Source organism: Ostrinia furnacalis, unplaced genomic scaffold (genome assembly GCF_004193835.3).
Source record: "Ostrinia furnacalis isolate ACB-3 unplaced genomic scaffold, ASM419383v2 OfSCF7012, whole genome shotgun sequence".
NCBI classification, from domain to species: Eukaryota; Metazoa; Arthropoda; class Insecta; order Lepidoptera; family Crambidae; genus Ostrinia; species Ostrinia furnacalis.
Genome location: NW_021137251.1, coordinates 144,608 through 170,757, shown reverse-complemented (window position 1 = coordinate 170,757; position 26,150 = coordinate 144,608). Strand labels below are relative to the sequence as shown.

Genomic DNA, 26,150 nt, shown 5'->3' with positions numbered 1-26,150 from the left:
AATTGGTGGAAATCGACACTAAAATCAGTTAGCAGATTGCAGTGGTTTGAGATGAATTAGGCACACACGCAATTTGGAAAGTGCTTGCCGATTTGTTTATTAGCCAAGCAAAATTTTCGTTAATCGTATTGGAAACTTAAGCCATAGATTTCCTTAGATGATTTTCCCGTACCTAATACGCCTCTCACTTTGCTCTAACTAACGGACTGTCTCTGTCTGTGGTTTATGTTCCACTCGAACATTTTGTTAAACTCATACCTACTTTATGTGTTGTTATTAATTAACTAATTGTTCTTGTTTTTTACAGATGGTAGGGGTAGGCAGCGAACCTTATCCCCCGCCACAATACTATGGTACTCCCCCATGTTACCAACACTCGCCGCAAAGGATACCATACGTAGGTCAGTATTCACATCATTAAAGTATTTACAAATAAAGTGATTTGATTTGATTTGATTATTCTTTTACCTAGTAAAGTATTTGTTTTATTTCCATAACCAATATTTTTCTGAGCTAATTTTCTTTCGAGCTGATTGATCCAATAAATAATTCTTTTACCAAACAAAAGGCAACTACAAATCACATTCATCGAGGAACAAATAAACAATTTTCACGTTAGTTTACTTTATTACGATCACAGAGCAACGTTAATTATATCTGGTAATATTTATTACTCGTTAATAGAAATATAACATCAATTAAGTGCGGATATTTATCCTGGCAATAGCAATTATTCCCGAACATATGGACAATTCACAATGGAGCTACTTAAATAGCTCCCTCCCACGGTCCATCGGTGCGCAGGCGATCTATTTGCGCTGGCTAATGACGACCTATTTTGGCCTAGCAGACACAACACAAAAGGCGAATCTACTATTAATATCTGACTGACACATTCTTCCTTCCGCAACAATAGTCTCGGAGCCGGCACCATATATGGCTTGTAGCTTAATCATGAAGATTTGTATCGTTATCATATCGATCTAACGCAGTCCATAAATTGTATCACACATCCGACTAGATTCGACATCGTACTTACCTAATTGTTATATCCATTTACGAAATTGTAGAGCTCCTGACTACGATTGATCAACCGTTTAATCGTTAAATAACATACGGTAGACTGGTAAAGACTGAGATAGCTCGATATTCCAATAGGTCAAGGATGGCTTTCACGGTCGGTTGAATCTGAACAATATCCTGCAATTATCCTGTAGGCAAGGATGCACTGCGCAATATTTCGCAATACATGTATCACCCTCGGCATAAATGATTCACTCGCTGTGCACCTATCTATGCTCCATTAAAGTAATTATAGTTACTCGTTCTGTCGACGCGACAACGTGTGGATGCATTTAGCCGCGTGTTACTGCTGATCTATTGGCAATCTTCAGACTGTGCTTATTTATAAAGCAATAATTATATCGCCGGATAAAGTGTATAATTAAACTACTGATTAGATAACGTTCGGTTGAATAACGAAATAATATACGCAATTAAAATCATGCTTATTGTCACGCAAACCTTTCATTCAATCGATGTTTCAAAGGTCACGGTGAAAATTGTTTGTTGGCTGAATAAAGCCTGAAAAAATTCCGTACGCTAGCGCTATCTATCCAATTCCTAATCAACTCGACCTACATGTGAATTAGTAGGGTTGCTGGAAATTTATTGTCGCAGGTCAGAAAGCTAATGAATAATGTAGACTCGAGGCTTTCTAGCATTTATCACTGTGTTTAACTGATTTTGTTATGCAATTATGTTGTTCCGTGCGACTGCATTTTAATTTATTATTATTGGTGTAAGTAGTCTTTTAGTTTGTTTTTCGAATGTATACTTAAAAAAAAACCTCGATTTGTTTCAGAATATCGCGGATGCCCGTGCCCACTAAACGCGTGTCCAAAAAACGTCCTTATTGGGCCCGCTACTGGTAAAGCCCCAGCTGGTGGCGGCCCGGACGTCCCTTCGGCCCTCGCGCCGCCCGGGGGCGCCTTCCGAGCGAAGGTGCGGGCGTGCGCCCTCGACGCTGTCGCTGACACACACGGCAGCGGGAAGGTAACACATCTAAAGCCTGGTCCGTGAGCACGTAGAATCCCGTCCAATGACCCCAAGCTGCCCATCCTTGTCACTCGCACGTAATTATGTTGCTGTCGCGCTCGCACACTTACTGCGGGCGCGCGTCGCACAGTCGCGACAGCAATATAATTACGCGCGAGCGATAAGGATGGGTAGCTTGGGGTCATTGGACGGGATTCTACGTGCTCATGGACCAGGCTTTACCTACACAATTTAATTATTATGACTGTCCAAACTTGTACTTATTTGCCTTGATTTCTGTGCTTGCGTAAATAATACTCTAATCTATTTCCATTTATTCCACTAGTAAGAGTAACTGATTCCTTAATCAGTTACTCTTACTAGTAGTCTCCCTTGAGAGGATCAGAGGATCTACAGAGTACTGGACTAACCCAGTCGTTTCTTCCAGGACCCTCCGCTGGAATCAGAACCACCGGCCGCAGCTGACGCTCCACACCCCTGTCCGCTACCAGCTATCGGAGGCGCATCACCCAAGCGCGAACTGTACGACGTCCGCGACAACCTCCGGCTGGTGGGGGACATCCCGGGCCCCGCTGAGCCAATTGGCCCGCCCTCCCCTGCGAGGGGCTCAGCGGGGGCCTGCGCTCCCCAGCCGCCCCCCGCGGCACCCAGGCGGGCCCGCCTAGGCAAGGACATGGCGCGGAAATCTCTTGCCGGCGACGACACCGGACTACTCCTCTCCGCACCCCAAGCTCCCCTGCTGGTCCACAGCAGCGACGCCGATGATGACGTCATGGCGATCTCACCCCCAGTCTGCGCTCCCATTGATCTCTCCTCCTCCGATGAACGATCCACCCCTCTAGTTGACGTCAAAAAAGAAAACGAGGGCCCCACTAACGCGCTATTGCGTAAAACCGACGCTCTCGCTCTCAGAGAACACAACTGCACAGCAGTCTCTGAACAAAACATGGACGTCACGGATTCCGCGAAAGCAGTCAAAAGGCGATATTCCAGGCCGAAGCTGGAAATAGACATGAAGGATACGCAACTGGAGGATGGTTGCAAAACGAATTGCATCGGGGAACACGTGAAATTGCAAAAGCGCCGAAAAGTATCAGGGGAACAGACTGACGTTCGATTGGAAACTATAACGAAGGAGCCTAAGAAGAAAACGTCGCCGGCTAAAAGAGTGCCTAAAACACCGTCGACAGAAAAGAAACCGCTCAAAAGAAAACTGGAGAGCGTGGCGGCCGGATCACGGGCAAAGAAGGCACTCGTTGAGACAGCCAACGAAGACCCGCGCCTGAAGAACGTAGCCGCTGTCCCCGAAGACCTTGCGGTGCCTAAGCCGAAAACTAAGAGTGCATTGCTGCTGGATAACCTCATCAGAAAGAACAGCATCGACAGGCCTGACGCGAAGGGCTTGTCCGAAAGAAATCTGAATCCAGCGGAGCTGTTCCTCTCGCCCGACGAGAACGTCGCTCAGAGTTGCGCGAAGAAAACCAACATCAACAACAACGTCGTGGACAGCGCCAACGCGCCCGTCAACGGCGTGCGGCCCAACACCATCGCCGCCGTCAGCCAGCTCATAGGGAAGAAGCTCGCGTACAAAAACCCCTGCAAAGTCGAGAAGATCGACTCGAATATAACGCACAACCTCAAATCAGTATTAAAAAGGCCCACCGTGAAGTCGTCGGACGACGACTGCAAACCCTCAGAGAGGCGGTCGTCCGAGGACTGCGTAGTGGTTCCGGAGAAGAGCGAGGAGGCGGTTAAGGATGTAGAAGTGCCGAAGGAGGATAAAGTCGAAGCGGAGAAGCCAAAAGCGAAGGCGGTTTTGAAGACGGACGCCGAAGAATCTCAGAAGCGGAGCGAGGTGGAGGAGGAAACGGAAAAAGATAAGGGGAAGGGGAAAAGAAAGGGGAAGGGGGAGTTAAAAGATAAGGTGGTGAAGCTGCTAGTGTCGAAAAAGCCAGGGCTGAAGGCTGATGAAGCTGCGTTGGTGGTGGAAGACGCTTGTACGACGAGCGGCTCAGTGCGGCGCACGCGGCGCCGGCGCAGCGGGCTGGTGGTGCGGCGCCAGCGCCGGCCGCCCGCGCCGCCGCCGCCGCCCGCCAGCGAGCCGCGTGCACCGCCGCGCTGGAGCAACGGCTGGAGTTTCGACGGCGAACACTACTTGTCCAAAGTCTACCTCAATGTGAGTATCGTATAACATACACTTAAATACTTAAGAAATTTTGACATTATCGCTAAACTGCTCCAATGCTTCCGTCTCTCTCGATTTGAGACAGTAATGAAACCATGGAGATATAGAAAGATGCCAACTAATGCGCTGAGTTAGAAACTCAGTGTCGCATTAGAAATTCACACACACACTGCGGCATCAGTACTCAACGTTCGAATAATCTTTAGTACTACGCAAGCAATATAAACTGTTTACATTATGACGTCGCTGCTGTCATCATTGCTGTCACGGGCAATGTGTTCTGTTTTTGGGCATATTGCTGCGACACCGGCCCTGTCCCCTTGTCAGCTCACTATCTCGATACAAATAAATCAGATGCCCTTGATTGTGTATGTTAAATGTTTTATGTCCTAAACGACAGCACACAGACTATCTATACAGTCAACTCTGATTTTGAATAGGACACTCATTACCGTACCCATACTGATACTAAAGTTGCCAACTGGATTACTTATTATTGTCGGTTTCCAGAACGACTCGCGCCTGGACCGCACTGCGCGCTGCTGGGCGCGCATGACGCACGCAAGCGGCGACAGCGTGGCGCGCGGCGACTGCGTGCTGCTGCGCGCCTCGCTCGCGCGCGCCCAGCCCTTCGTGGCGCGCGTCGCGAGTCTGTGGCAGAACCCGGACGACGGTGAGGCATTATACACAGTCGTTCACAGTGATGCGACAGCGTGGCGCGCGGCGACTGCGTGCTGCTGCGCGCCTCGCTCGCGCGCGCGCAGCCCTTCGTGGCGCGCGTCGCGAGTCTGTGGCAGAACCCGGACGACGGTGAGGCATTATACACAGTCGTTCACAGTGATGCGACAGCGTGGCGCGCGGCGACTGCGTGCTGCTGCGCGCCTCGCTCGCGCGCGCGCAGCCCTTCGTGGCGCGCGTCGCGAGTCTGTGGCAGAACCCGGACGACGGTGAGGCATTATACACAGTCGTTCACAGTGATGCGACAGCGTGGCGCGCGGCGACTGCGTGCTGCTGCGCGCCTCGCTCGCGCGCGCGCAGCCCTTCGTGGCGCGCGTCGCGAGTGTTGGGTCTAATTCTCGTCACTACACTGCACAACTTAAAATAATTACGTTTTTTGTCGGTAAAAACGTCCTGGTGACGTCACTTAAGCATTTTTCTTATACTGCGTGCGGTCGTTGCGCGTGCGCACAAAGGAATGAGACCGCTCGGACACCGAGCCCACAGCGTGGTAGGGGTGGGGTTGCCCGCTCTTTTGTTTTTTAATACTACTACGCTGAATATTGTGTGCGGATTGGGTTGTCGTACAGGGGTACTACATGGTAAAATAAATCTCGGAGGCGAAAGCAGGATAATTTGAATCATATACAGTAATACAGTCGTGGTCAACTAATTAGGGACGTTATATGACTAAAACACAAGACCGTCTCTCCAGTCCGAAAAAAAAATATTCACGAGGCTTTTAGCTTGTGCCTATTAATAACAAGTAATTTGGCTAGTATTCTAAATATTTAAAGGCCAGAAAAGAAACTAGCTAGTTGCGATCAATATTTTTAAAATAAATAAATCATTGCCACCTACACATTTATTGACCTAGGGATGGACAACTAATTAGGAACACGTAACACTTTCACTGTAAATGTAAATAAATTGGAAATTATTTAAGTGTTGTTGTTGTGTTGTTCATTAATAAATATAGAATACAAAACAAAATCATCAAACGTATTTTTATAACCAATATGGTTGGTTTTGTTGGTTATAACCATTTGACATCGGCGCGGCATGGATGCAATCAAATCTTTACAGGTTTCTAAAGAAATGTTATTCCAAACACCATGAAATGCCACGAAAAGCTGATTTTTAGTGCCAGTACGTTGAGCTGCAACTTTTTCCTTCGTTTCATACCATAAGCTCTATACGGCTTAAGTCTGAGTTGTTTTCGGGCCAATCTAGTACCGTCACTGACTGTTGCGCTAGGTACGATTAAACAGAGTACGCGGTATGTTTTGGGTCGTTATCGTGTTGAAATGTTCATGAGACTGGTAAGACTTCTTCAGCATACGATAGCATCGTTTTCTCCAATATTTATTTGTATTGGAATTGCTCAAGTTTAACTTCAGTTCTTTTTATAGGTTACACTCTATGTCTAGAAAAACAGCCCCAGATTTTTATATTGCCGCCTGTATGTTTCACCTGCTTCTTTGTTTACTTTGGTATCATTTCGGACTTTACAGGTCGTCGCACGTATTGTCTGTCATCGGATGAAATAAGATTTATCTTGGTCTCATCAGAAAACAGCCCATTTATCCATTGAGCAAAAGCCTAATGTCCATACTTTCTTGCAAACGCCAATTTTGCTTCTTTGTGTTCCATCTTCAGTAGTGGAACTTTTCGAGGAACTCTTCCTACAAGATTTGCCTCCACCAGTCGCCTTCTGACGGTCCTCGCAGGTACTCCAGCAGTCGGTTCTGGTCCAAAAATCTCGCTCTTGATCAGAACGAAACCCTTAAAGGGGTCTCTCTTTGCGAGAGTGACCATTCTGCGATCATCTTGTGGGGTTGTTTTTATTGGCCTCTTCCTTCTAGGCATACTTTCTGTGGTTTCATGATTTTGAAATAAGCCACTGCATCGTAGATTCATGTTTTTGGAACATTTCAGATGATCTGCAATTTACCGGTATGGCCATCCACACTGATAAAGATTGATTATAACTTACAAATGAACAGAATAAAAGTTATTACTTTTTATTTTTTTAATTTAGAAGGAAAAACTTAAGCTTCCCTAATTAGGTGGCCAGACCGTCCGTACCATAATTACCGATTCATGTGATTTGATTAAGATGTTTTATTAAGTTAGTAAGTTTTTTTTTGTTGTTATTGTATTCTGTTAAAAAGTACTTGATAGTCAATATGTTTACAAAATAACAGTCAGTAATATCGAATGAAGCTCACAATAATAGGATAAGAACACTTAGTATTGCTTAGTATTCTATCTGTCCCTAATTAGTTGACCACGACTGTACATACTCATCCTAAAAACAACATAAATGAGAAGGTCACAAGGTTGAATTTTGGATGCAGTTTGAGCTGCAATTTCGAGATAGCGTGGTACACTCAATAAATGCATAATGCAGTTTGCAAATTGCTCTAATTCAGGCGAAAACCCAGCTTTTGGCGGTTGCCACTGTTTTGGACAATACATGTGTAAATGGGAACAAAGAGGGTTAAATTATATGGTTGGTCCTGGACAAATAACATCTACTTATACAAAACGACTTCTACGAGTAGGTACCTTAGCACAAAACACTCATTTAGGAATAAATCTTGGTCTATAGCAGTTTTTATTATTAATTTTTAAATTATGTTAAGTTCTGTGTCTTAAAGTTTAAATAATAAGGATTTTTTTATACATATTTTATTCACATTAATTTGTTCTTATTATTTTCATATGTAGAGTTCTGACACTCGTCATAAAATTTTGCCCATTCTTTTTAATGAGTCTCGGGTAAGGTAAGTGCCCCCTACTTCGGTATATTAAGGCTCTTACGACTTCAACAATTTATTTAAAAATAACCAAGGATGATATCAGTATGAAAGCTTTTGTATGCTAAAGTTTGGTCTTTTGACAGTAACTTAATACATAAATTATAGTTATATTGTTTAAACTTTTTTTAATATTAATTGTTCTGCGGACCTCTTGTTTGGATCCTGTTTCGTGATAAAATTTTGCTCTGTTTCTAAGTTCGTGAGCTCATGTCCCCTATTTCGGGATAAAGTTTTACGCATCGAGTTAGGATATTTTAATAATGATTAAGGGTTTAATAAATTTAAAAACGATAGTATAAATTTAGAATAAAAGAATTCTGTGAAATTGACGATATTACTGCGACAGCGTGGCGCGCGGCGACTGCGTGCTGCTGCGCGCCTCGCTCGCGCGCGCGCAGCCCTTCGTGGCGCGCGTCGCGAGTCTGTGGCAGAACCCGGACGACGGTGAGGCATTATACACAGTCGTTCACAGTGATGCGACAGCGTGGCGCGCGGCGACTGCGTGCTGCTGCGCGCCTCGCTCGCGCGCGCGCAGCCCTTCGTGGCGCGCGTCGCGAGCCTGTGGCAGAACCCCGACGACGGTGAGTCACTACACAGACGGGCGCCCGCACTGAGTGTGCGAGCGCGACAGCAACATAATTACGCGCGAGCGATAAGGATGGGTAGCTAGGGTTTTCGCCATGTTAAACAGTCGTATGATTAGGACATTTGCAGGAGGGCTACACTGTGATCGTTACTTTAATATTTATTATAGTTCGCACCGTACAATAACATTTTATTTATTTTTATTTTTTCCCGTTTCGTTGACTTATTTATTTATTTATTAGTAAACACACAAACACTCAACACGTCACCCACACTAACTCATCGATGGCACGTTCAGGAGCAGAACACACAACACACACATTCTTAATTTAGTATTTTTCTTGATTTTGTCTTTAGCCATTGGACAAAATTCTACGTGCTCACGGACCAGACTATAGTATACAGTGTATAGTAGGTACACAGCTAAGATCACGTGAGCGGCCAGTGCAGCGTGTGGTTACAGTTTCCATCCTTCAGTAACGAGCTTTCTCCGACAGTAAACCCCAGAAGGGTTTACCCTTCATTCAATGTATGCGTAGCTCTTTACAATCTTTAGTTCCTTTAAGGGCCAGCGCAGACCTGGCGAGCCACGGCGAAGCGTGGTTTCGTTAGATGAGCGTCACTAGTTGAAAGCCTCCAAGCGGAGCAATCCTTGAAGGCATTTGTCCAACAGTGGAGTAGTGAACGAATTTTCTTCATGGTCTCTTCCTTGCCCCTCGTCAAGTCTGCGCTGGCCCTTAACATTAAACGCGTTTTAAAAAGACATAGCAAAGATTTTACAGTTTACAGATGACACAAACTAACAGTTTTATCCTTTCCAGGAGAGATGATGGTGTCCCTTGTCTGGTACTACCGGCCGGAACACACGGAGCACGGGCGGCAGGCGGTGGACGCGCCCGACGAGGTGTTTGCGTCCCGCCACCGCGACGCCAACTCCGTCGCCTGTATTGAGGACAAGTGCTATGTGCTCACCTTCAACGAGTACTGTCGGTGAGTCTCCGTTACATCCTTCAGGTTCAGAATGTCCAATTCCCGGAATGTCCAACGGTTTCAAAATGTCCAATTCCCGGAATGTCCAATTCCCAAAATGTCCAATTCCCAAAATGTCCAATTCCCGAAATGTCCAATTCCTGAAATGTCCAGTTCCCGAAACGTCCAATTCCCAAAATGTCCAATCTACTATTATGATGGGTTTGTTAAATAAGTCCTCATAGCCTTTCTTAAAAATCCCAACTAATATTATAAATGCGAAAGTAACTCTGTCTGTCTGTCTGTCTGTCTGTCTGTCTGTAGTCCCGGGAAAGAACATAGGATAGTTTTTATCCCGGTTTTTGAAACAGGGACGCGCGCGATAAAGTTTTTCTGTGACAGACAAAATTCCGCGCGGGCGAAGCCGCGGGCGGAAAGCTAGTATTTAATAAATAACCATATTTAAATTTAAATAGTCATTTATTTGTTTACAAATTATTCTTTCCTTTTTAGGTTAAAAGAAAAAATATAAATACCTATACAACACATACTTGTACGAGTATAAAGTGCAGTAGCTCTCTACAATTTTTTCTACATACTTTTTGCAAATAATAAAATTGTTCTATGTTTTTATGCCGATTTTGCAAAAAGTAAACACATTAGTACAGAAATGTATATTAATTATACTAATTTTTAAGAAAGGCTATGAGGACTTATTCAACAAATCCATCATAATGGTAGATTGGACATTTCGGGAATTGGACGTTTCGGGAATTGGACGTTTCGGGAAGTGGACGTTTCGGGAATTGGACATTTCAGGAATTGGACATTACGGGAATTGGACATTTTGGGAATTGGACATTCCGGGAATTGGACATTTTGAAACCGTTGGACATTTTGGGAATTGGACATTCTGAACCTGAAGGCCTATACCTTATGCCGGCTGTACAGTACAGTCTCTTCCAAGCCCTCACCCTGACTCGCCCAAATGTCTCGCGAGACAGCCATGTGCGAACATGGGAACGAGAGCGAGCGAGCATTAGCGAGACCCCGAGAGGTAGCGAGAAGTCCCCTGTACACTCTTGCACTCGACCTGTCTTGTGGGCTTTCGGCGATTGAGTACAGCCGGCATAAAATAAGAAACTCTTAAAATGTGTCATATTAGTAAACGAATGACGTCATATCGCTTAGCAAAATGTATTGCGAGAAATGCGTTTTGACAGTTCATAACAAGTATGGTCAACATATTGGTAGCGGCAATATTCCTATTTTGCTGGTGCCAGCAACATCATTGTCCAATGTTTTAGTTGGAAGAACGCAAATTTTATGCATGTATCATTGCGCTTGGGCACATTCCGTAGTAAAGGCATGACTATTACACAGAAAGTAGAAGTAACGTTCATATTCACAAGCACTAAAAACAAGCATAACTAACGTTATTTTAATAATTCGTTAAAGCTGTTCCATAGTAAAGGCATGACATCTATAAGTCTATTATACAAAAAGTAGAACCTACTTAACGTTCATTTTGAAAGCTAAAAGAAACCCGAACTAACGTTCTTTTAATAATGTTACAGATACAGAAAACGGCTAAAAGCAGCCGAGGAGGGCCTGACGATCGCGCCATCGATCGTGCCGCCGCTGCCGGCCGCCGACTACAACCCGGCGCTGGCCCCCAACGACGTCAGGCTGCCCCCCTCCGTGTCCCCCGAACTCGTTCTCTTCTGCCGCAAGGTCTACGACTTCCGATCCAAGAAGATCCACGTCCCCAACAAATGAACCCGGCCCCGGGACCCCTGGATCAAGTCGACAGCCCTCCGGCCGAGCCGAACCGTGGGTGCATTTTTATAAGTAATTTCTAAGAACGAACACCAAAGTTACGTTACGGAGTTTTCTTTGCCGGCGGCGGCCGTGTAGTGTCCCCCACTTAGTACAAAGCGACGGTCCGGCGCAACGTAGATGTGTGACCCGCGCCATTTATGTCAGTATCGTTGTGTTTAGTGATCGCCGATTGGTCGTTACTTTGCTTGTGTCGTGATTGCAGTAGATATTCCTTTAATGTATATTAAACAGTGATTTGCTGTATTCGATTGATTTTATGATGAATATTTTTTATCAAAGGATGCCTTTTATAATGTGTAAGTAGTTGTAAGTGAATCATGATCGACGATAGACTCATGATTGTGGTAATAGCGATATATTTCCTTTTGCTTCGGGACGTAACTTGTCCCAATTTGTCTCATTTTGGTAGCATTAATATTGAAATGGTGTGAGTGCCAGATGTCTGTAACATTAACTTGTATGGCTGGTACGATTTTGTTTTACGATTAAGTTTCTTTTTGGCTATTTAAAAAAAGCATTTATTTAACAATTTACTTTTAATTGTTATAACTGTTATAAAAGTAGAGTCTATATTAAATTATTCTTTTATTATTTAAGAACATGAAACAAAATCGTCATTGTGAATAGTGTCTGCAGGCCAGTTGAGGCGTGCATTACAATCATACCGTGTTCACTTCTTATACAAAAGTGAGCACCGTATTACCACAAAAGATACAACAGCCATTTGACGTAAATTTATAGTCAAAATAATTTCATCACAAAAATTTTAACTAAAATCTTGATGCTCACTTTAATGCCATCACTTCTACCGTGGTGGTGAATATACAAGTATTATGAATCCCATACTGTAAAATTCATTTGAGCCGTTTGTCAGCAGTAGACTTATTTTGTATGAACTGGCTGAGCTTAGCCTGTATTTGTAATGAAGATAATAAAACCATGCCTTTAAAGGAATTGATTTATCGATTGCATTTTGGCTTCGATCATTCAAATTGGTTTACTGAATTCGCAAGAGCTCTCAGTACTTTTACAAAAAGACTGATTTTGCAGAAGTGAAATATTTGTTGTTTTGTCCAGTACCTGTGTCAATTCCGGATCTTACCACATTGCGATTATTTTCCATTGCGTCAGCCAACATAAAAATAAACAAGTGGGATCATTGTAACATATTTGAATGTAATATTAGTGCATAGATGTAACAAAAACACTTTGAATGCAAAGAGATATATTGTATGAATGTCATAGTGAAATCTCTTTATCATTAGAAACATAATTTTTAAGTAGTGCGGATTTATGAAATAAAGATTTATTATATTAACGTTGTGATTCCCGCGTGGATGTTTGTAAAGGGCATTTATACGTTTGCAATTTGTACCTATCTCATTCTGTCTTCACTATTTCTTACAATGTATCTCTCAATTAGGTTCGTCTGTCCTTCGGTTGATGTATATTAAATTATGTTGTACATAGAACTCTTATTTTTGTGAGTAGGTCTTGATCATGTTAATAAATTATTGTTCTTGCCAGTGAGATCATTATCCTAATAAGAAGGCATCTGAAACGGCTAGATGTTTATTTCGAATGCTCCTGCGTTCGATGGGAACTGATATTTACATTCCTCCTACAATCTTAATATGTAACATTGCGTGCATTTCTATGAGAGCACACGTTTAATACGGTACGGGATGGTGAAAAACTCAATATATCCATACAAAGTACCCCATCTTGATACTGTATTATGCAGCAATGAAAAAGTTAAATAAAGCACGAAGTTTTAAAACCACCAAAGCCGTTTACAACGCTATTAAAATAACTACTATCATCACAATCTCACTAGTTGTCTATTCCAAAGCTTTCTTTATCTATTCTTTTTTCGTTGCTTGATGCCAAAAATTTAGCTGCAAAAATTCTATTATTCAGTAAAGATACAAATTTCCTTCTATTTAGGTTACACGGATGGCAGCGGAGTTTGCGCATGATTTACCAACTATTCTATATTTATTCAATAGGGATTTTGAGACCATAAACAATAAATTCCAAAGATGTTATCTTCAAAAGAAAAAATGAATATGTTTATTTTCAAAATCATGTTAGTAAATACTATTCTTTAGCCAATTGACAAAAAAGTGACGACACCCTAATAATTTTTTGAAGTCAACTGGCACATCATTCTGGTTTCCTAAAGTTTTTGTACTTACATAAAAAAAAATTGTTTTGATTCTAAAATACTGTTTTGACTATTTGGGCGCCTTCAAATTAGAGGCGTGAAGAAGAAGCGTTGCAGTGCCGCCACTGTGGCTACGTCTCTAATTTGAAGGTGCCCTAAGTGTCCATTGATTGGTGATGTCAACGTGCCTATTGTTGTAAGAAAGCCCTAACATTGAAATAATGATCATATTTTATGTTGAGACCTCGATAAGGCACTTTTAGACAAAGGTGAAAATGGACGGCCACCGATGTTGGACTTTGAAACAACCATAGTCAGATTAGAGAAACAAGAATTTCATTAAATACCGACTTGAATAAATATTTTGATTCCATTTATCGTGTTACCTATGCGCAGATTACGCTGACATTGCTACTCATTATCTATTAATTATTAGAATTAATGAGTGAATTCCATAATAATAATGTTACTATAAGTGAGCTCTCCCTTGCTTGTAGCTGTTTTTTTTAATAAACCTGTTACCTTAAATGGAATTTACCTCATTAATCACGTTTTTTTAGTCAAATGATTTTTAGGATAGGTTTACTAATAAGAAAAAAAAATACCTTGTTTTTATTATTTATTTTGTTTCAATGGAAATTATATAGGTATATTTTTATTATTGTAACCTACATAGTTATGTTGGCTGTAATTTAATATTGATGTAATTAATATATGTATTTTTATTTCAAAATGTCTTTTATTAAAGTAGAAGCGATACCCTGCCTTCAAAATAACAACAACTGATTCAACAGTAAATATCGATTATTTATTTACTAACACGTCCAAGCATAAGTATACAACTTTATAATACACTTTCAAAGTGAATACCTACATAAGTATTCAAAATAGTCAAAACCCACATACATCGACATACAACATACATCAATTTATTACAAAGATTATACACAATGGTAAAAACCTTCGGATATAAAGTAGTATGTCATGCACGCAACAGCATCAGTACTTATCAATCGATCCGAATATTGTAACAGATAAATACTATACACAGGGTGATCTTTCCCTGTAAATTTTAAACATAGGCCAACCAATACTGCTACGTTTCTATACATTACTAATTGTATTATTATAAACATGTTATCTGAAGCTAGAACGAGCAGCGTGTGGTGGGGCAAATCGGTGGCAGTCGCTTGTTCGTGTAAAATAAATATCATCTGTCACAAAAAGTTGGAATATTAATTTATTAATTGAAGAAGAAAGAAAGAAGAAACAACAAACTGATAGTGCGCCGAGGGCGTAGATACGCTTCGATCAAATTCAGTGATGTAGATGGCGTTATATGCGAGAAAAAATACAGACTGTAAGGTAGTTGGCAAAAGTTTAGATAACATTGATTTCAGGAGATCATTCTTCCGAGTTTAAAACTGGTGAAACTTTAGCGAATTATTATTTTAAAGAATCGAATGAGTGCGAAAAATAAAAAATAAGGAGAAATCACTTGCATTTCCGAAAAAGATAGCGAGTTCCGGACAGCGGGTGTTTGGACTTCAATAGTTTTTGCCGACTTCACATCCTGTATTTATGAAGTACGTTGATTCGAGAACATAGAAACGACCTGTGCATGCATACAACTACTGCATGCTGAACTAACTAAAAATAACTATTTATGATCACAAATATCACGTAAAAGCTATTGCTTGACCAATTTAGCTACATATACAGAGCAGACCTAAATAAAACATTCATTATAAACTTTGCTAAAATAATCATACCTCAATAGTTTCATCTGACAGAACAATCATGTTATAACGCAATGGGTTTTGTTACTGAAAGTTAGGTAAAAAAAATATGTCCACCGCTGCGTGGATCGAATTCCGTGGACGGATGACGTACGACTGTTTGTGGGCGAACGTAAAAATCCTCTACGTTGCCCGAGGGATGTATCACCCTCGGAATCAGCTACACACGCAGCGTAGAAGACCTTTATCGACTGTATTCGAAATATGCAATCTCAACTTGATGATACCCTTGTGTTTCAGGTTTTCACAATTATTTCACCATTCGTTCCTACATACATTTTAAGATATAAATGCTAACTTTGCGCTCCTGCTTTATTACAAACAAAAATTAAAAATCAGAAATAATAAAAAAAATAAGTAATAATGTTTTTATAAGCACGTGTGTGTGATGTTACCGACTTAATTTCATAATCTTTGTTCTCACTCTACACATAGTACTAATTAGATACCTTTGATAAAATAGTTGCAGTAATGTAAATAATGCTAACAAAAATTCAGCATCATTATGAAGCTACTTTTCTAATGTAATTAAATAATAACCATACATGAATGAAATGGGTTACCCAAAAATGCTATGTTGTCTACAGGAACAAAGGTGTAATTTTGAGTTTTTTTTAATGCCACTTTCTTGGTAAAAATAATTTACCACCACTGTAGAAAAGCAGTGGCTTTTGCACACACATTTTAGGGTACCCTGAACTGTCTATTATTGTTAAGTTAGTGTGCACTGTGCATGCAAGCTGACATTGAAAAAAGGTCACCACTTAAAGAAGAAGTCTCTCACAGGAATGTTTTATAAACCAATTCTAACTCATAGATTCCATTCTTGACCTTGGCAATTTGAGGGTTAATTACATTACATTCCATAAATAGTAACCGTGTAATATTTAAAATTAAATGGTTTTTACTAATTAGATTAGGCAATGATCAGGGCCGGATCTACCTATGGGCTGATTGGGCTGCAGCCCAGGGCCCCGGGGTTGCAAGGGGCCCCCAGATCCCGCTAAAAAGTAGGCCATAATTTGAAAAAAAAAAAATGTTGTCTTTAAAGTCGGTTTACGGACGATATTTTTACGTGACAACGTCATAAGAAGTTTCAGCCCAGGGCCCCACAAATTCACGATCCGGCCCTGGCAATGATACAACAATCTGATTAGTTTTTTGTATATTCATGTAAGAATTCAAGTTTGTTAAAATTATGTTCCTGTTGTATTAATACTTCACCATTGCATAACAGTTGCCAAGCAATCTCTGACCCATACAATACTTTCAATCATTGCCATCATACATTTGATTACTTTACAAATTAGCACAGTAATAACATTTAACTATTAGCATTACATTCAAAGTTAATGCTTGATAAAATAGTCTTATCAAAATATAGGTCCACCACTCTAGCATTTGGGAAAATACAATAACACAAATGTAACCTAAGCATTAACAAGTTATATAACTTTGAATAATTCACGTTAAAATTACCATACAATATCATTGTAATACATTAAATCTAAAAACTAAATAATGTGGCTAAATATTATAATTTCAAGTAAAAAAAATGTGTATAACTATACCATACAGGTTATATTATGTTCATTTATGTATGGACATATTGAATCACACCTATGCAAGCTAATATGGTTCATGAAACACACAGATTAACAAGGTACATTGAACATTTTTCCTATTTTAAATTCCTCTTGACGTAACAGTTATGGCCATTCTCAATAAGGAATTACATAAATTCCTCAGAAATTACAACAGCTGTTTGTTTTGCGAGCTGTTTTATAAAACAATTTGCTGTGCATAGTCAAGCTCTCGGATTTTGCAACCATATCATCCAATTTCTCTCCCCTCTCCAAAACAGCTTTTATTGTGTCGTGTAATATGATCTTTGTCTCATCCAACTCATTCTGTATTTTAGTTAATGCATCAGCTTCTTTGGGGTTCTGATATCTAGTTAAATGTTGGGGCAAGATTGGGAAGTCCACTGTAGCTTCATTGGCAGTCGGCCAATTAGTAGCGGGTACTGCAGCACTAAATTCATCGAGAATTTTTGTAATCAAAGTATGGGCCACTCTGTTTGGGTACTCGTGGTCTGATATAAGCACACCAGCTAGGTTGTCTGCCCTCACATACACATGTAACATGTATTCTCCTTCTTTAAATGATTGCCTGGAAGCTTGCTGTGTTCTTTCTACCATAGTTTTGCTGACAAACATCATAAACTCTTGCACAGAACTTCTCTGAAAGAAACTGAAACTTTGCAAATCATAGGCAGATTTGAGCAGTGTCCCACTGTTAACTCCTTTGTAAAGAACTAAGATCGCATACAGTTTCACCATCTTGAACTTAAGTGGAGGTGTTCAGAATCTGAAAATTCAATTCAAAAAGGTAATTAATGAAGAGTCAATAATTAAATGCCACTTCTCAAGAAATATGTTGTTATTTTGTGGCACTAGGTTAAGTACATAGGTACTTCAAAAATAAGTAAGGTGTAGCAATAGTGTTTGGAAGGTATTTTAGTAAGTACCTATTTAATAATATAATATTATTCTGTGTAATTTAAAATTCCAATTCCGGATTGTTTCTGAAATTGACATTTTCGCTGAATATTCTTGCAATGTATTTTATTTCTGTGAATCTTAGGGATGATATAAAAAATTGCATTAAAAGTGAAAGCTTTGTTGAATGAAAGTGACTAATCCTCATGACCAAACATCTGTTTTATTTATTATAATATTGACATATACTCACGTATTTATAGGCTTGTTACAGAGAAATAAAAAATAAATTATTATTTGTGCAAATTATTAGTACAATAATTAAATAATTTCGTAAATTCTAAATTGAAGCTGACTTGGCTAGAGCTACGCAGAAGAAACGTCAAAGGTCACGTCATGAATGTCAAAATTCTGACATTGTTTTTTTTCGGTTACGTTCAGAAAAGCATTGCAACTAGATTTTAAAAAAATGCTTAAACAATGAAATAGCTCATCATTCACCCCAATTGATTCATTGCCTTTTGTTTGTTAGCAACATTGTGCTGTGCAAAATGTTACGGCCGAAAAGCGCAGAAAGCTTAGAAAAACTTGTTGAAAATTATGTTTTCATCAGTAAGTAATTGACTTGATTTACATTGTACAACATTTGGGGTGAATAGTTAAAAGTAAAACTGTCATCAAGCGTGTGTGCGTGACATTCATGACATTGACAGTCAGCTCTAAAAAATCACAAAAAAAAAACAATTTTGTTTGAGTTTTAGTTTTTCTGGTTTGTTTATTTTAAAATGTATTTTCATTGATCGTAGATCAGTAAAACTGTTCACAATATTACTTTAATCTCATAAAGTAACGAAGATGTCTGAAAATACCGAAAAAGTGGAAAATGCCGCAGATGCTCGACGACGGATCCTCAACATCGCGGTTTCCACAGTTCTCTTGGAGACTGGCTTTGATTCTGCTGACAAAATGGCATTAGAAACATTAACGGAAATGCTTCAGTGTTGTAAGTTAATCTTTGTTCACAAAATATCTATTTTGTCATGAAAATACTAGCTGAACTAAGCTTCTCTCTGCATAGTTTTCTACATTTCATAATATTCTGTTTCCAGTTCTGACAGAAGTTGGTAACTCAGCAAAAGGATACTGTGAATTAGCTGGGAGAGTTGAGCCAGTTCCTGGTGATGTTGTTATGGCACTTATTAACATGGGTAAGTAGTTTGGGTTTGAGTATAGGAAACGGGGCACTGTGGGGCACGAGACTCATCATTTATAAATAATGAACAGAATATTCTACTCTTGAGAAACAAATGGCTATTATGTCTATTTATTTTCCTAGTTTTTAATTTAATTCGGTACTACAATTTCAGGTATAAGTCTTCAAGGCATAGAACAGTATGCTGCACGTCCAAATAGACATGTGATTCAGCCACCACAGCAGGCACCTGCCCCAAGAACTCCCGCAATGCTCTCTGCAGGCTCCAAAGCAAAGCCAGCACCGCACATACCCTTCCACTTGCCAGCATTGCCTGATCCTCATGCCTATATTAGGACACCTGTAAGTGGCTCTATAAATGCTTTTTTGGATTATTCCAGAAGTATTCAATTGTATAGCAATAGCACATTATGATTAGATAGTATCTGTTGAAAATTAATATTTGAAATGAATGAAACCATGGATTAATATTTGAAAGTCAATCTTATAACAACTGTATGATAGCAGTGTCTAGCTGGATGTAAAATAATGGGTCTAATATGGTCACATTATTTAATTTTATATTTTTTACTTTCAGACTCATAAACAACCAGTCACAGAATATGAAGCGATTAGGGAAAAAGCAGCATCACAGAAGAGGGACATTGAAAGAGCTTTGACAAAGTTCTTAGCTAAAACCAGCGAGACACACAACTTATTTAATACTGAAGATAATACAGTCTTTCCATGTGAGTATAGAATAAAAAAAACATTACTTAAACAACAATAGAAGTTTAATTGTTATGACTGCTATAGCAGTTCACTGTCATGGAAAGTGTTAAACAACATCAAATTAATTATGAAAGTTTATACAGACACTTTATCTCATACTGCATTTTATTCTTCCAGTGATTGCCTGTAAGCCAACATTTCCAGCATACCTCCCATGCCTATTACCAACAGATCAAGTGTTTGACTTTGATGAGTTGGAATACCACTTCCAAGTAGCTAATAGGACTGAAGATATGCCTACAGAAAAGAAAGGTAAGCATTTCTTGAGTATCACACTAATTATACCAATTTGTCTGAAGCAATTGTAGTGATATACTGCTTCATAAAAGGATACAAACATTATTTTGCTGCTAGACAACCACATTTTTGTCTCCTTTTATGCAGCATTATATGAGCAAAGCAGCATCTAACCACATTTTTGTATATTTGCAGTTTTTGCAGTGATATATCAGCATTTCTGTCATTTTTAAATGACTAATCATTATGAATTTTCTTTCAGATCAATCTGACAATGAAGGTGATAATGGTGGCGATAATGACCCAAATGCATCTCAGTCTGAAAACCAGGATGCAGGACCTTCAAGCCCTGACAGAAGTAAAGCTGGTGGATAGTTATTTAAGTAGACTTCTAAATAATGTAAGATATTACAGTAAGGTCAAATAAAAGTATTTTTTATATTTCTAGTATTCATTAAATTGTTATTGTTACTGGAAGAGGATGCCATATGGCATTAAGTTCTTTTACGCACAATATACCAAAGCAAAACCTCATTATATCAGTGGCATGAAACACACGTGATTTTAACATAGGTGACTCAGGGCGTGTCCCCATTATGCTGACTGTCCAGTAACTTAGAGCGGGCATATTAGATAATTATGTACCATCCTAGACTGCATCTCACTTAACACCAGGTGCGATTGCGGTCAAATACCTGCCTTGTCCAGCATAAAAAAAATAAAAAAATATCGCCTATAGGTAATTTGGAGCGAACTCTAATAACGTATTAGCCGTGAAGTGCTAATGTCAGCCAAAATTAGTTTCTAGGAAATTTAAAACAATAGAAACAACAAAAATATTTATGAAATTGTTGTTTATTTAACCTTAAAAAATAAAAAATCATTTTAGTGACGCAGAGTTGATAACAGGCAATGTCTTGATGCCATCCCTGGTGACAACTGTTACTTGGAAGTTGGGCAGGCTAACAAACAGTCTCTTGTGGACTTCTGTAATGCATTTCTTCAGTATTTCATACGCTTCCTGCTCCGTTGCATCTGAAAATAACAATAAAATTTTGAGTGTACTCATCAATACAGCTAAAACTAAGAATGAAAAACAATCTTTCTTTGTAATGGATAAGCATTCAAGGGTCTAAAACAGACAATTATTTATGGAGACTCATGTTCATTAGTGGACATCCTGTGGCTGAAGTTATGATACAATTTATATTTACAAACCTTTCTTGTGATAACGGTCCATAATACTCAAGCTAAGGTACCCGCCGAAGCCATGGCAAGCAAATGGAACCTTCACACTTGATGCTAAGTAGTCCATAAAGTACAGTTCTGGGCCATTCTCCTTGTCGTACCCAGCCATCAGCAAATTGACAAAGTATGGAGTCTGGAATCAAAGATTTTATCTTCAATGTTTCTTTTAAGTATAAAATTATATTCATCTTGACACAGAATCAAGTCAGGAAGTATGTTGTTTAACAAGCCAGTTTCCCCTTTTATATTTTTAAATAGGTACTCTTATTGGCAAGTCATGATGAATCAATCTCAGTATACTTACGCTGCTCCGCAGATATTCAGCGAGATTCCTGCGAGTGAAATTGGCTGCAGCCGTCGGACCCAATTCGTAGCCGTTGCGCATTTTGTACAGCTGAATATTCTTGGCGATATATTCAGCAAACTGAGTGGTGTCCCCAGAATCACCAATCACACCCATCACCAGTCTATCAGAAATCTTAAATATCTTCTCCTCATCTAAAATCAAACAGTATTTTTTAGCAAATTCAATAAAAACCGTAAAAGAAAAGTAGATTCTCGAGTGACTTACCATCTTTCATGACCATAATACTGTGGCTGTTGGTTTGGTCAGCAGCAATCATAACAAAATCATTGCATTGTATACCCAGCAAACATTGTAAGTTGATGTTCGACATTTTTAGCAAAAACTTACAGTAATATCAATCAAAAACTGCAAACAAAATGCGAAATAACCTTTCTTGTACAACAAACTTGTCAACTCATTCCATAGACAAGATTTTTTTATTTTATTATAAGTAATTACATACCAGAGACTTGATAATCATATAGATTGGGCTACTCTAGCCGAAAGAGAGACCACGAGATAGGGCGAGTGGGATAGTGTTTCGGGGTGTCTCACTACCGCTCGCTCGCTCATCGGCTTAACTTAAAAAAAAAAACAAATGTCACTGATTGACATTGACAATCGAAGCATGTGAGGCAGGGTGAAGAAACTTCCATACAACGGTCATCGAAGTGAAACTTGCTTCCAAACAGCGACATCGGTGAATAAATTCAAATACTTTTTAACTACCCTAAAACGCTCTAGATGTCGCTGCTCCTGTTTCCTTCATATTTTCATTTTTTTCTTAATTAAAATATATTTGAGAATATTGTTAATTACAATGTGAAAACTTTTTTTAAATGAAATTAATTTGTTTTAATTTAAAACTGAACATTGACATTTTTGTTAAAATTTACATAATAGAGTAGTAGAAATTACGGATTACTAATGTTTGGCCAAAAAACGTTTCCCAAATTATCACATCGCAAACAACGTTTCGCAAATTTTCATTTGGCAAATTCTCATTTGGCAAAACAACCTATTGCAAACTTTTAATTCGCAAATGTCGTTTTTGGCATATTATTGTTTAGCAAATTATTGTTTGGCAAAGTATGTTTTGCCAAATGTTTTATTTGGCAAAAATATTTCACGATAAACTATTTACAAAACAATTTGAATGGAATACAAATTAGCTTGTGGTTATTTTGTTTAGTGGGNTACTTTTCTCTATGATGTGAGGTTATGATGTTGTTGTGACTGAATTTTAGTTTAAAAATTTACAAATTATTACTAAAAAATGTTTAAAAAAGTAGCTTTAGGTATATCGGGAGGTGTAGATAGTGCTGTAGCAGCACTTCTTTTAAAAAGAGCAGGTAATTAATTGCAACTTGTAGTGTATGTATAAATTTGAAATAGTGTGGTTATGTCTGAAGATAAAACATTGTAATTTCACAGGTTTCCATGTAGAAGGAGTATTTATGAGAAATTGGGATAATAATTATGAAGCCGGTTTTTGTTCTGATGAAAAAGACTTCGAAGATGCAACGTTTGTTTGCCGTAAGCTACAAATACCTCTACATAGGGTTTACTTCATCAAAGAGTACTGGAATGAAGTTTTTACGGTGTTGTTAAACGAGTATCAGACGGGACTGACACCGAATCCCGATATACTGTGCAATAGATACATTAAATTTGATAGCTTTTTCGAACATTGCAGGAATAACTTAGGGGTGGATGCTATAGCAACTGGTCACTATGCTAATACATCCTTCGGCCCTTTCCTTGAACAGTATTCGGAAGATGAAGGTATTGAGTGCTATTTCAAGTTTTTATTTCTATGTACTTTTATAAAAAAATGTTTTAAACTTAGTTTAAACCAAAAGAATAAGTTTAAATTTCTTTTCAGGTGTAAGATTGTTACAGCCAGCTGACAAGCACAAAGACCAAACTTTTTTCCTATCACAAGTAAAACAATTTTCTTTGAGAAGATGTATGTTTCCCATAGCAAACCTTATGAAAAGTCAGGTTCGGGAGATAGCTAAAGCTGAAGGTCTAATTAATGTGGCTAATAAAAAGGACAGTACTGGGATTTGTTTCATTGGGAAAAAGAGGTTTCAGGACTTTATTGAAGAGGTATTAAATTAATGGTTACAGCAAATATGAAGTACCTTAAATTATCTCTTTTAAAATCAGCATGTTTTTCTTTTTACAGTACATTGAAACCAAGAAAGGTTCCTTCATAGATATAGACACGGGGCAAGTAGTTGGGCAGCATGGAGGACTACATAAATGGACTGTTGGACAAAGATGCTGTCTGGCTGATCACAAAGATGCTTACTTTGTGTTCAAGAAAGATTTAGAAACAAACAATATTTATGTGGTAATTGTAGAAATTTTCTTTCGAAAACTATAATAAAACAATCACACAATTAAATTGAAACAAAAGCAAAAACCTAATGACCATAAAATTAAGGCCCTAAATATGTTAAAAAAAAACAAGAATTTAATTTATTAGTTTCTTATAACTGATTGCATTTAGTTGACAAATCTTTAATTGTTTCAGGTTCCTGGCACAAAACATCCTGCTATATGGAACAATTTGTGCTTCACTGGGGAACCTCATTGGATCCATAGTGAACCCCTAGAATTACAAGACAATAATATCTTTAACTGTTACTTTCGGTTTCAACATACAAAGCCATTGGTTTCCTGTAGAATTGTGAAGAATGCAGAAGGGCTTACTATATTGCTAGGAAGTAATTTGAGAGCTATCACAGAGGGTCAGTTTGGTGTATTGTACAAAGACGGCGAATGTCTTGGTAGTGCAAAAATAAAAAACATATGCCATAATTTAATTAATTTTAAATAATTCTTGTTTTGGTGTGCTGATTGTGTTGTTATTATTCCTACCCAAGTAGGTAAATAGTTAATAAATTGTTAATTTAGTCATAGTTAAATTAAATTTATTGTTAAACAATAATACTAGTTTATAATATGGTTTTTGCAAGTTGTCTAGTTTGTGATGATGAAGTTTTGAGATGTGAGATGGTGCAAGTTAGGCAGGATTCACATTGATCGCAGCGTCTGTTCGGCCAAAAATGCGGTGGAATGCGTTACGGCCGGTTCACACATGTCTCCGTTTTATCGTGTACGTTTTTTTCGTCGATGGTGTATGTAGTTGTATGAGCGACTTCACACATGATACAGTATTCTGTATACAGTAATAGGTACATACATCGAGGAAAAAAAACGTACACGATAAAACGGAGACATGTGTGAACCGGCCGTAAGTGTGCGCGCGTATCCGCTGGAATACGCTCGGAGCTGACCGGCTTCCGACGCATGCTCGCCATACAACATGCTCGTGCATCCCACAGTGCATCCGTCCGGATTGAAATGTCAGTTACACAACTCTAAGAACTGTTAATAATGCAGGATTCACATTGACCGGCGCGAGTCGGCGGGCAGCGATATTCTCTAATCTGTGGGGCAGCGCAGCGTCTGTTCGGCCAAAAGTGCGGTGGAATGCGCGTTTCGCGCGCGTATCCGCTGGAATACGCTCGGATCGGAGCCGATCATTTGAGGGCTATCGTTTTTATACTTAACTCTTAACAGTTGGCACCCCTGGCGGTTGACAGGACCTTACTCTACTGTGGCGCCATCTTGATGAGTGCAAATACGATAGTCCTCCTACCACTTTAGCGCTCACAAGTTGGCGCCACTGTCTTCGCTACTAGCAAGTGACAGGACCTTACTCTACAGTGGCGCTTACTGGTGAGCGCTAAAACGATAGCCCTCATTAAGTTTAACCTCCTGAGACCCCCGGTGTCACTCATGACACTTGAGTATATTTTTTTTTTACATCGCCATTTATTGGTATTTATGAAAATTAATAAAAGTGTGTGAAACGTTGGAATATGTCACATATCCAAAAAAATACTATGTTTCTCACGAAAGGGGTTTTGATTTTGCAAACATTAACTGAAATTTTGAATTCGCGCGACCTCCGACATGACACATTCCAAGAAAAGAAAATATTATTTAAAACAAGTTTTTTGGTATTCTTTTGTATTTTCTGTGTGCTACGATAATATATCTCTCAGATTGTGCGATAAAACTATTAAAATGTTTCTATTGTATTAAGTATTTTCGTCAATTAATTCGAGTGTCACTGATGACACTTTGGGCACTCGTGACTTGAAATATTGTCCTTTTTAGGATTGTCTGATGGTAACGTCAAGTCAATGTTATGCAACTTTAATGAGACAGATGATGAATAAATTGATGCTCCATCCTCAGATTAGACCCTGGATATCATCCAAGACCAGAGTACTTACAATACCAATCAAATGAGTCAAAACTCGACAGAGTTACATGGTTTAGTCACAGAGTTTCTATGGCTACCTTCCGTCTCCATCATCAGATCAGCTCCATGACCTCATTATATTGAAGTTTCATCTGAGTTACATGTCTATGCAAAATTTCAGCTCAATCGGTTGGCAGGAAGTAGCTCTAATTCAGCTTCCAAGATTTTACTCAAACATACATTCACACATTTATTGCAAGTTAAATTAAAGTTTGTAATAACAAGTTCAATAAAAGCTGTTAAAAAGTAAATCTTATGATTCTAAACAATTGCAGATCAATTTGAAACTAAAAACACCTATTTTACCATACCTGAAGTAATTAAAATATTAATTAATTCAAG

At 39.0% G+C, this 26,150-nt stretch overlaps 5 protein-coding genes across 6 annotated transcripts in view; 3 read left to right on the top strand and 2 right to left on the bottom strand.

Moving 5' to 3' along the window:
- The window catches only part of LOC114363087 (Histone gene-specific Epigenetic Repressor in late S phase), a 251,710-nt gene extending 236,611 nt beyond the window's left edge, over positions 1-15,099 (top strand). For both annotated transcript variants that reach the window (XM_028318709.1, XM_028318708.1), the window contains 6 exons: positions 308-401; positions 1,865-2,055; positions 2,486-4,234; positions 4,754-4,916; positions 9,192-9,360; positions 10,917-15,099. In XM_028318709.1, coding sequence (XP_028174510.1) covers positions 308-401; positions 1,865-2,055; positions 2,486-4,234; positions 4,754-4,916; positions 9,192-9,360; positions 10,917-11,118 — 2,568 coding nt within the window. In that variant the 3' untranslated portion in view covers positions 11,119-15,099. The remainder of the gene's footprint in view (positions 1-307; positions 402-1,864; positions 2,056-2,485; positions 4,235-4,753; positions 4,917-9,191; positions 9,361-10,916) is intronic.
- Positions 15,100-16,203: 1,104 nt separating this feature from the next.
- Ykt6 (YKT6 v-SNARE homolog) lies at positions 16,204-18,036 on the bottom strand. Its single transcript, XM_028318711.1, has 2 exons — positions 17,902-18,036; positions 16,204-17,517 (listed from the first exon to the last, which is right to left on the bottom strand). The coding sequence occupies exon 2, from the start codon at positions 17,487-17,489 to the stop codon at positions 16,893-16,895; it is 597 nt and encodes a 198-aa protein (XP_028174512.1). The 5' UTR covers positions 17,490-17,517; positions 17,902-18,036; the 3' UTR covers positions 16,204-16,892.
- Positions 18,037-18,370: 334 nt separating this feature from the next.
- Positions 18,371-20,310, top strand: Taf8 (TBP-associated factor 8). The gene is made up of 6 exons (XM_028318726.1): positions 18,371-18,651; positions 18,758-18,856; positions 19,016-19,203; positions 19,439-19,589; positions 19,750-19,884; positions 20,132-20,310. Exons 1-6 carry the CDS (start codon positions 18,504-18,506, stop codon positions 20,242-20,244), a joined length of 834 nt encoding a protein of 277 aa, XP_028174527.1. The 5' UTR covers positions 18,371-18,503; the 3' UTR covers positions 20,245-20,310.
- A 398-nt stretch (positions 20,311-20,708) lies between these two features.
- LOC114363114 (Proteasome beta4 subunit) lies at positions 20,709-21,894 on the bottom strand. Its single transcript, XM_028318742.1, has 4 exons — positions 21,689-21,894; positions 21,422-21,615; positions 21,088-21,250; positions 20,709-20,904 (listed from the first exon to the last, which is right to left on the bottom strand). Exons 1-4 carry the CDS (start codon positions 21,792-21,794, stop codon positions 20,750-20,752), a joined length of 618 nt encoding a protein of 205 aa, XP_028174543.1. The 5' UTR covers positions 21,795-21,894; the 3' UTR covers positions 20,709-20,749.
- Positions 21,895-22,679: 785 nt separating this feature from the next.
- Positions 22,680-24,560, top strand: LOC114363113 (mitochondrial tRNA-specific 2-thiouridylase 1). The gene is made up of 5 exons (XM_028318741.1): positions 22,680-22,815; positions 22,898-23,248; positions 23,349-23,575; positions 23,655-23,822; positions 24,006-24,560. Exons 1-5 carry the CDS (start codon positions 22,740-22,742, stop codon positions 24,309-24,311), a joined length of 1,128 nt encoding a protein of 375 aa, XP_028174542.1. The 5' UTR covers positions 22,680-22,739; the 3' UTR covers positions 24,312-24,560.
- The last annotated feature ends 1,590 nt before the right edge of the window (positions 24,561-26,150 follow it).

What these genes read in the sequence shown, in the direction of transcription:
- Ykt6 (XM_028318711.1), bottom strand. Translation starts at nt 17,489, where the DNA reads ATGGTGAAACTGTATGCGATCTTAGTTCTTTACAAAGGAGTTAACAGT.
- Taf8 (XM_028318726.1), top strand. Translation starts at nt 18,504, where the DNA reads ATGTCTGAAAATACCGAAAAAGTGGAAAATGCCGCAGATGCTCGACGA. An exon ending in AACGGAAATGCTTCAGTGTT is followed by an intron (nt 18,652 to 18,757) that starts GTAAGTTAATCT and finishes TTCTGTTTCCAG; the next exon opens with TTCTGACAGAAGTTGGTAAC. An exon ending in TATGCCTACAGAAAAGAAAG is followed by an intron (nt 19,885 to 20,131) that starts GTAAGCATTTCT and finishes ATTTTCTTTCAG; the next exon opens with ATCAATCTGACAATGAAGGT.
- LOC114363114 (XM_028318742.1), bottom strand. Translation starts at nt 21,794, where the DNA reads ATGTCGAACATCAACTTACAATGTTTGCTGGGTATACAATGCAATGAT. An exon ending in TATTATGGTCATGAAAGATG is followed by an intron (nt 21,616 to 21,688) that starts GTAAGTCACTCG and finishes GTTTGATTTTAG; the next exon opens with ATGAGGAGAAGATATTTAAG. An exon ending in CTGAATATCTGCGGAGCAGC is followed by an intron (nt 21,251 to 21,421) that starts GTAAGTATACTG and finishes CTTTGATTCCAG; the next exon opens with ACTCCATACTTTGTCAATTT.
- LOC114363113 (XM_028318741.1), top strand. Translation starts at nt 22,740, where the DNA reads ATGTTTAAAAAAGTAGCTTTAGGTATATCGGGAGGTGTAGATAGTGCT. An exon ending in ACAGTATTCGGAAGATGAAG is followed by an intron (nt 23,249 to 23,348) that starts GTATTGAGTGCT and finishes ATTTCTTTTCAG; the next exon opens with GTGTAAGATTGTTACAGCCA. An exon ending in TTCAGGACTTTATTGAAGAG is followed by an intron (nt 23,576 to 23,654) that starts GTATTAAATTAA and finishes TTCTTTTTACAG; the next exon opens with TACATTGAAACCAAGAAAGG.